Source organism: Notolabrus celidotus, unplaced genomic scaffold (genome assembly GCF_009762535.1).
Source record: "Notolabrus celidotus isolate fNotCel1 unplaced genomic scaffold, fNotCel1.pri scaffold_382_arrow_ctg1, whole genome shotgun sequence".
In the NCBI taxonomy this organism is placed as follows: domain Eukaryota; kingdom Metazoa; phylum Chordata; class Actinopteri; order Labriformes; family Labridae; genus Notolabrus; species Notolabrus celidotus.
This window is the reverse complement of record NW_023260204.1, coordinates 14,492-24,491: the sequence shown is the minus strand read 5'-3', so window position 1 is coordinate 24,491 and position 10,000 is coordinate 14,492. Positions and strand designations below refer to the sequence as shown.

The window sequence follows — 10,000 nt, the reverse complement described above, 5'->3', positions numbered from 1 at the left end:
ACCAGCTTGATCATCACTGAACATGTCCTGGAACATGATCTCTGGAAAAGAGTGGGAACCCTGAAACAGACAACCCGGCACAAACCAAGAGACTAGGTGAGACGGTCTCATGATGCATGCGTGTGTTTCTCTGTGTCTCTGCCAGGTGGAAGTACGGCTTCAACAGCATCCTGGAGGTCCACGTCAGACGCTTGACTCGCATGTGGTCCTGGTCCAACATCAAGGAGCACAGAAAGAACCTGAAGGTCTACAAGAGCGCCTACAAGAACAAGCTGCTGAGCCAGAACAAGCCCAACGCGGAGGTGGATCACCAGATCCAGGTGCTGCTGCTGCGGAGCTCGCTCACCGACGAGTGCACAGAGATGTAGAACTGCAGATTAGAGATTAACTGCATAATCTGTTAAGATTTGTACTCTGGAGTCATTTCTTATAATGTAATAATACTAATATATAAACTTTATTTATATAGCACTTTTCTTAACAAGGTTACAAAGTGCTTCAAAACAACAACAAGCAGAGAATTACAAGGCATTAAAAAACGGTGCAAACAAGGGGGGAGAAAAAAGACAGGAGCAAAACAAGACTTCTGAATGCAGAGCAAGTTCAAGAATTAGGGGTGGAGAAATGCCTTCTTATATGAAGTGTTTTAGTGAGGATTTAAAAGCAGTTCAGGTTGTGGACTGTCTAATCGTCAGAGGCAGGGAGTTCCACAAACTTGGAGCTCTGACTGAAAGGCCCGGTCGGTCACCTTTTGTTTTAAAGGTGACATATCATGCAGAATGGACTTTTTAATGGTTCTCTCCCTGAAATCTGTGTCCCTGTCTACAAACCCCCTGAAAAGTCAAAGACTCCATTCTGCCCCTGTTCTGATTTCTCCACCTTTCTGTAAATGTGTGCTGAAACCAGCCGTTTCAGTTTTCAGTGTTTTTCATACGTCACAACGCCATCCGGTCTGTAACAGGAAGTCAGAGCTCGGAGCTTGTTCAGCCCATAGACTGTATAAAATACAACTCAACCCCTCCTCCGTTTTTCATTCCCTGCACACATGTGTGCTAACAAGGAGCTTAGGAGGGAGGCATGCTAGTTGTAGGCTGTCTTAATAAACACAAAGGTCGCTTTGACTCCCCACGTCTGCAGATTTGAAGATCTAGTGGAGGATTTTTATTAATCATGGATAAGTGCTAGCGCTAGTTAGCATAGCCACATAGCTACATGTTGGTAGCTGTGTACCAAGACACACGTCGACATACTGACAAATAAAACAACAAGAAACACTAAATCTGTGACCAATGGTTCAGAAAGGTCCTGCTGCAGGCGCCTCTCCGTCAGGATCAGATACTGGATCAGATTCAGAGGGTTGAAGTAACACGGGTCTGTGAGCAGCCGTGTATATTCAGCCAACATGTAAACATTAGATCAACGTGCTGGACAGCCGAGGCCACGCCCACTTCCTGAGGGGGCGTGGTCAGAGAGAAAACAGAGTGTTCTGAGGAGGACTGAAGAAGAGGGTTTTTCAGGCAGACCAGAATCTGATTTCAAAGTGTTTTTATGAACATAAACTTTAAAGACATGTTTTGGGGACCTCTTAGACCAATATATGTTGATGAAAAAAGCGTGATATGTCACCTTTAAGTCACAAATCTTCAGTTTCAGAGATTCAGAGGGTTGAAGTAACGCGGGTCTGTGAGCAGCCGTGTATATTCAGCCAACATGTAAACATTAGATCAACGTGCTGGACAGCCGAGGAGGCCACACCCACTTCTTAATATTTGCGTTCACGTTTGTTTTAGATGATACTTTATATCTGAGGGTGTTGACCTTTACTGAAGATGAAGCTCATTAAAAGCTGCAGATGCTGATTCTTGAGATTTCAGATGAAAGCAGTCAGATAGGATGTGTGAGTGTGAGTTTCTCTGGAGGCTCTGTGCTCAGTTTTTCGTCTCAGCATGCACAGACTTCAGATGGTTGGTGTTTTGGTAAACTGACCTCTGATGTTTGTTTCCGTCAGGATCTGGAGAAACTTCTGGACGTCTTCAACATCACCTTAGCGCGGCAGCAGGCCCAGGTGGAGGTAAACCAGACTAACTCATACAGAGGACCCTGTGATCACTTTAATGAGAGAGTGTTTCAACTAATCATCATCCTCTCCTCGCTCCAGGTGATCCGGTCCGGGCAGAAGGAGCTGGCGAAGAAGGCGGCTGCGGGGCAGAAGCAGGGAGGAGGAGGAGGGTTCTTCGGCTGGTTCAGAAAGGCCAAGAAGGAGGAGCAGGAGACAGAGGAGAGCAAGGAGACGGAGAGTGAGTGTTTAAACTGTCAAGTGGAGTAAAAACGGAAGATAGAGAACAAAAGAGACCCGAGGATGGAGCCTTACAAATGAAGTCTGTGTCTGAGACACGTTAGCAGAGCTCGGATACTTCAGAAACTCTTACTATAGTCAAGATTATTCTTAAAGTGCTGCTATTTTAAAAGGCGTTTCACCTTTATTGATCATGCATCCACCATGCATCCCTTCTCTGGACTGCTGTTCCTGTTCGTGGCCTATCCCAGCTGTTATTGCTGAGAGGCAGGGTACACCTGGACAGGTAGAGAGCCTATCACAGGGCTAACATTCTCATACTCACTCTTTACGGACAATCAAGAGTCACCATTAAACCTCTCAGGTGTGTTTTTGGACTGTGGGATGAAGATGGAGGATCTGGAGAACATCCAGCCGGGGATTTGAACCGGCAGCCTTCTTGATGTCAGGCAGCAGAGCTCACTAAAGATAGACCGATAAATCCAGCCAATGTCTGCGCTCACAAAGTCCATCAATAAGGCAGTTAACGTCTGCAGACACTGCAGGCAGTTCGTCAACCTGCAGTGTTAGTGATCCACATTGTGGCTATTCTGCATTCCGCCTGCAGAGCTCAGGGTTCTGTGTGAAAGTGCCAACGCTAGCTTTCACTCCATGTTACCTTAGCAAAACGCTGATGGCTAAATTCCATCAGATCCGTCTCCGGTCCATCACAGCCCCGGATCTGATAGGTTTCTATTCTAGTCAATGTGTTAACTTCCACTGGATCTGCTTTGTTGAGTTCCTGCTCCTTCAGTCAGACCTCTCACGTTGTCCTGGTTTGAAATGTCATCTGGGCTCCAACTTCATCACTCCTCAGATTTATTCGAGAGACGAGACAATATCTCGAACCCCAAAATCAAAGCCTGGAGATAGATGCTGGGGGGTGGAGCACCAAATTCCACCAGATCCGTCTCTGGTCCGTCTCCGGTCCGTCACAGCCCTGGATCTGATAGGATTCTATTCTAGTCAGTGTGTTAACTTCCACTGGATCTACTCCGTTGCATCCCGGCTGCGTCTCTGATCCGGCAGGTCGGAGTCCTCCGGAGCACGACGCATCAACTTAACTACAACAACAAACCAAAGTCATGATGAGCGGAGCCAGGCCTGGAGTCAACAGGTCAGAGGTTTTCAGAGGACCAGAAAGACAACATGGATGAGGAGAGGAGGAGGAGGAGGATCCTTGATTCAGGGATTGCCAAGGGGAAAACCTCGGTCACATGACTCCAGCCGTCCGGCGGTTCTGCTCCGTGCTGCGTTCTGAAAACGCAACCGGAGGAGGACAGCAGCGGATCTTATGGAAGTCCTGTGTTACAGTTGTTGCTACTCGCCCCTCCTTACTAAGAATTAAGGGAGGCAGTGAGGCCTGATCCAGTGGAGCAGGAAGGGATGTGTATTTGTGTTTACTTCATTTACACACAAGTGTTCACTCAACTCAAATCTTTAAAATCCCACCCGTTCCTGTCGCCATTGGTGTTCCTCAGGGTTCTGTCCTGGGTCCTCTTCTGTTTATCTTTAACTACAACAACAAACCAAAGTCATGATGAGCGGAGCCAGGCCTGGAGTCAACAGGTCAGAGGTTTTCAGAGGACCAGAAAGACAACATGGATGAGGAGAGGAGGAGGAGGAGAATCCTTGATTCAGGGATTGCCAAGGGGAAAACCTCGGTCACATGACTCCAGCTGTGGATTGGAGACAGACCGGACAAGGATCTGGTGGATGTCCGATGTTAGGAAGGTTGACTCTTCGACCGGAGTCCGTGAGCCTGACTGAGACCGGTCGTCTCTAAGTGACGCACTTCTGTCTGCTCTCTATCTGCAGAAGGTTTCTATCAAACAACCCAAAACTAAACACCGACACAAACAAGTGGAAGCTTTCAACAAAAAACATGGTTTCCTCTCTTTATCGATGATGAATGCAACGTCAACTCAGGCACCAACTTCACCAACACAGATCCCTCTCTCTCATCTCAACCTTAAATGCCCGACTCGTCTGACTTCATAGACTCACTCCTTTAGAGGTGTTTCAGTCACACCCAGGTCAAACACAAACAGGGCTTAACTCTAAGTCCGACCTCAGGTTACACCCAGCTGCTGCGCTCGACCCGAGGTGACCTGAGAAGATTCAGGATTCAGGATTAACGTTGATGTTTGGAGTTGTTTGAACTGGAGATTTGTGTGCTGATGAGTTCCTGTTTCAGGTTCTGGGTTGGACGACATCATGACGACAGAGGAGAAGACGAAGCTGTACACCGCCATCGGATACAGCGGCAGCTCCCACAACCTGGCTCTGCCCAAACAGGTGAGCAGACTCTGATGCAGACCTACTGAGCATGTGCAAAGCCATCACATATGAGAAGCCCTGTGTGACTCCTGAGCGTGTGTGTTTTCAGTATGTGGCAGTGGTGGTCACCTTCCAGCTCTTCAGGACCTCGGTGACGGTCAGAGAGCTGCCAGACGTCCCAGAGATCCTCAAAGTCCAGATGATCGACCTCAGCACCAAGATATCTCAGAGACCCGGAGCTCAGGCCTTCAGGTGAGCCGGGGGAGGAGGAGGAGGAGGAGGAGGCGGGTTTGTTTCCTGTACCACACACAGTCAGCAGGGGGAGCTCTAGATGTTCTGGCTTCAAAGCTCTCTGTCTCCCCCTGCAGGATCGAGGCGGGGCTGCAGCACTGGTACGTTACAGGTTTGCAGCAGCAGGGGGCGGTACCTTCTCTCATCGCCTCGGTGGGAGACGCCGCTTCGTCTCTGCTCAGCGTCGTGTTTGAGACGAACCCCGAGGAGAGCACGGCCGACCAGCTGCTCCGGGTCCACTCTCAGCCCGTCGAGATCATCTACGACGCGGTAAACCCGAGACCCGACCTGACGTGGATCAGATCTCAGTTTTTACACATCCTCATATTTTTGATTTGATCAGATCTGATCTCATTTCTGGTTTCCTTTACCGGTCTGTGTGTTTCCTGCTCTTCCAGCTGACGGTCAACAGTCTGGCCGAGTTCTTTAAAACGGGGAAAGGCGTCGACCTGGAGGTCCTGACCTCGGCCACGCTCTCCAAACTGGAGGAGTTCAAAGAGAAGACCGCCACAGGTACGTTATTTATTTAAAACCCGGCGTGTGAAGAGCGAACAGGTCTTCAGGTGTTAATGGATTCTGGTCTCTGCAGGTTTGTCTCACATCATTGAGACCAGGAAGATCCTGGACCTAAGGATACACCTGAAGCCGTCCTACCTGCTGGTGCCAAAGACTGGATTTTACAGCAACACTTCAGACCTCATCATCGTAGACTTTGGTAGTTTACAGGTTAGTTCTTCTTTGTGTTCCACTTTTATTTATTCATTTATTTATCAATTTATGGATTTATTTATTTATTCAAATATTTATGTTTGTATTTAATTGATTATTTATATACATTTTATATTTGTTTCAATATTCAACTATTTATTTATTAGGCTATTTATGTTTTTATTCAATTATTCAACTGACAATTATTTATTTATAAATCTATTTATCTATTTATTTGTTTATCAATTTATTTATCTTGTAAGTTATTTATTTATTGAACCACCTTTTACTTCTTTAACTATTTAATCATGTATTTATTTAACTAACATTTCTTATAAATCTATTTATCCAATTACTTATATGTTTATTCATTTATTTATCTCTATATTTATTTATCCATTTACCTATTTCATTTATTTATTTATTTATTTATTTATATATTTATTTATTTATGTATTCATTTATTTATCTATATATTTATTTATTTATTTATTCATTTATTTATCTATATATTTATTTATTTATTCATTTATTTATTTATTTATTTATTTATTTATTTATATATTTATTTATATATTTATTTATTTATTCATTTATTTATCTATATATTTATTTATTTATTTATTTATTTCATTTATTTATTTATTTATTTATATATTTATGTATAATTTAGGTATTTATCTAACAAGCTAGTTTACTATTTATGTATTTATTTAACTTAAAGCTTTTTTATTTATTGAACTATTTATTTATTCATTTTACTTTTTATACAGCTATGTATCTGTTTACTTAAATGTTTATTCATTTATTTATCTATAGATTTATTTATCCATCTTCCTATTTCATTTACTATTTATTTATATATTTTCATACATTTTTTGTATTTTTGTTAAACTAGTTTTTTATTTATTCATTTATATATTTACATATTTATTTAACTTACATTTTTTTATTTGTTTACATGTCTTATAATAAATTAGAGGATGGCGCTCAAGGCTGAAAGGAAACTGTCACTCACTGGCCTTACATTATGTTTGCTGTCCTGACTCCTGCAGTTGTGTGTTTTCACTAACGTGTGTGTGTGTATGTGTGTGTGTGTGTGTGTGTGTGTGTGTGTGTGTGTGTGTGTGTGTGTGTGTGTGCAGTTGAACAGTGTTGAGCAGAGCGGTCGTATTTCCTCTTCGTCCTCTTTCTCCTCTCTGGAAGAAATCATGGATCGAGCTTACGACCGATACAACGTGGAGCTACGAAGGGTCCAGGTGCTCTACAGCAAGTCAGGTACACATTAAACACACACACACACAATCACACACACACACACACACACACACACACACACACACGCACACTCGCACACACATATACACACAAACACACAAACGCATGTGATTAAACCAGCCATTCATTGATCTCAGGGGAGGCGTGGAAGTCTGCTCGGCTGCAGGATTCATCAGTGCAACACATCCTGAAGCCGATGGACCTCACCGTCCAGCTGGCAAAGTGCATGGTGGACAAGGACACCCGGATGCCCAGGTACATGCAGACTCACCTTCAGACTCACATGCAGACTCACCTTCAGACTCACCTGCAGACTCACCTGCAGACTAACCTTCAGACTCACATGCAGACTCACATGCAGACTCACATACAGACTCACATACAGACTAACCTTCAGACTCACCTTCAGACTCACCTTCAGACTCACCTTCAGACTCACCTGCAGACTCACCTTCAGACTCACCTTCAGACTCACATGCAGACTCACATACAGACTCACATACAGACTCACATGCAGACTCACATACAGACTCACATGCAGACTCACATACAGACTCACATGCAGACTCACATACAGACTCACATACAGACTCACATGCAGACTCACATACAGACTCACATGCAGACTCACATACAGACTAACCTTCAGACTCACCTTCAGACTCACCTTCAGACTCACCTTCAGACTCACCTGCAGACCCACATGCAGACTCACCTGCAGACTCACCTGCAGACTCACATGCAGACTCACCTGCAGACTCACCTGCAGACTCACCTGCAGACTCACATGCAGACTCACCTGCAGACTCACCTGCAGACTCACATGCAGACTCACCTGCAGACTCACATGCAGACTCACCTTCAGACTCACCTGCAGACTCACCTGCAGACTCACCTGCAGACTAACCTTCAGACTCACCTTCAGACTCACCTTCAGACTCACCTTCAGACTCACCTGCAGACTCACCTTCAGACTCACCTTCAGACTCACATGCAGACTCACATACAGACTCACATACAGACTCACATGCAGACTCACATTCAGACTCACCTGCAGACTCACCTGCAGACTCACCTTCAGACTCACCTTCAGACTCACCTTCAGACTCACCTTCAGACTCACCTCCAGACCCACATGCAGACTCACCTGCAGACTCACCTGCAGACTCACCTGCAGACTCACATGCAGACTCACATGCAGACTCACATTCAGACTCACCTGCAGACTCACCTGCAGACTCACATACAGACTCACCTGCAGACTCACATGCAGACTCACATGCAGACTCACATTCAGACTCACCTGCAGACTCACCTGCAGACTCACCTGCAGACTCACCTGCAGACTCACATGCAGACTCACATACAGACTCACATGCAGACTCACATACAGACTCACATACAGACCAACCTTCAGACTCACCTTCAGACTCACCTTCAGACTCACCTTCAGACTCACCTGCAGACCCACATGCAGACTCACCTGCAGACTCACCTGCAGACTCACCTGCAGACTCACATGCAGACTCACATGCAGACTCACATTCAGACTCACCTGCAGACTCACCTGCAGACTCACATACAGACTCACATGCAGACTCACATTCAGACTCACATACAGACTCACCTGCAGACTCACATGCAGACTCACCTGCAGACTCACATTCAGACTCACCTGCAGACTCACCTGCAGACTCACCTGCAGACTCACATGCAGACTCACATGCAGACTCACATACAGACTCACATGCAGACTCACATACAGACTCACATACAGACCAACCTTCAGACTCACCTTCAGACTCACCTTCAGACTCACATACAGACTCACATGCAGACTCACATACAGACTCACATGCAGACTCACATACAGACTAACCTTCAGACTCACCTTCAGACTCACCTTCAGACTCACCTTCAGACTCACCTGCAGACCCACATGCAGACTCACCTTCAGACTCACATGCAGACTCACATGCAGACTCACATACAGACTCACATACAGACTAACCTTCAGACTCACCTTCAGACTCACCTTCAGACTCACCTTCAGACTCACCTTCAGACTCACATACAGACTAACCTTCAGACTCACCTTCAGACTCACCTTCAGACTCACCTTCAGACTCACCTGCAGACTCACCTGCAGACTCACCTTCAGACTAACCTTCAGACTCACCTGCAGACTCACATTCAGACTCACCTGCAGACTCACCTTCAGAGTCACCTTCAGACTCACCTTCAGAGTCACCTGCAGACTCACCTTCAGACTCACCTGCAGACTCACCTGCAGACTCACCTTCAGACTCACCTTCAGACTCACCTGCAGACTCACATTCAGACTCACCTGCAGACTCACCTGCAGACTCACCTGCAGACTAACCTTCAGACTCACCTTCAGACTCACCTTCAGACTCACCTTCAGACTCACCTGCAGACTCACATTCAGACTCACCTGCAGACTCACATGCAGACTCACATGCAGACTAACCTTCAGACTCACCTTCAGACTCACATGCAGACTCACATACAGACTCACCTGCAGACTCACCTGCAGACTCACCTGCAGACTCACATGCAGACTCACTTGCAGACTCACCTGCAGACTCACATGCAGACTCACCTGCAGACTCACCTTCAGACTCACCTGCAGACTCACCTTCAGACTCACCTGCAGACTCACCTGCAGACTCACATTCAGACTCACATGCAGACTCACATGCAGACTCACATTCAGACTTCGTTAACAGTCCCATCATGCTTCTCTTCAGGCTGAAGGTGTCAGGAGAGCTGCCGCTGCTCCACGTTAAGATCTCAGACCAGAAGATCCAGAATGTTCTGCAGCTGGTTGACAGCATCCCGCTGCCCTCCAAAGGCTCCTCCCCCTCCACCCCGACAGAGAAGGTAGACTCTGAGTGCTCGCTGTTCTCCATGCAGTCTTTACTTTTCACTGTGTTTAGTTCAGTCAGTGTCTTTAGGACGGGTCGATGTTTAGGGGGGAGTGATGGAGAGATTTAGAGGTCTGGAGAGGAGCTCAGGATGTAATTTAGGAGTTAAGGGAGCGATGAAGGAGATGAGGAGGAGTTGAAGGAAGGATGCAGGAGTTTC

The 10,000-nt window shown here is 45.9% G+C and overlaps 1 protein-coding gene across 1 annotated transcript in view; it reads left to right on the top strand.

Moving 5' to 3' along the window:
• LOC117809727 (vacuolar protein sorting-associated protein 13C-like) overlaps nucleotides 1–10,000 on the top strand; it is a gene marked incomplete at both ends in the record, with an annotated part of 30,814 nt that overhangs the window by 6,468 nt on the left and 14,346 nt on the right. Inside the window, 11 exons of the mRNA XM_034679196.1 lie at nucleotides 146–320; nucleotides 2,009–2,071; nucleotides 2,159–2,297; nucleotides 4,533–4,633; nucleotides 4,725–4,867; nucleotides 4,984–5,176; nucleotides 5,305–5,419; nucleotides 5,496–5,632; nucleotides 6,760–6,892; nucleotides 7,030–7,147; nucleotides 9,664–9,796. Of these exons, the coding sequence (XP_034535087.1) occupies nucleotides 146–320; nucleotides 2,009–2,071; nucleotides 2,159–2,297; nucleotides 4,533–4,633; nucleotides 4,725–4,867; nucleotides 4,984–5,176; nucleotides 5,305–5,419; nucleotides 5,496–5,632; nucleotides 6,760–6,892; nucleotides 7,030–7,147; nucleotides 9,664–9,796 (1,450 nt within the window). The remainder of the gene's footprint in view (nucleotides 1–145; nucleotides 321–2,008; nucleotides 2,072–2,158; nucleotides 2,298–4,532; nucleotides 4,634–4,724; nucleotides 4,868–4,983; nucleotides 5,177–5,304; nucleotides 5,420–5,495; nucleotides 5,633–6,759; nucleotides 6,893–7,029; nucleotides 7,148–9,663; nucleotides 9,797–10,000) is intronic.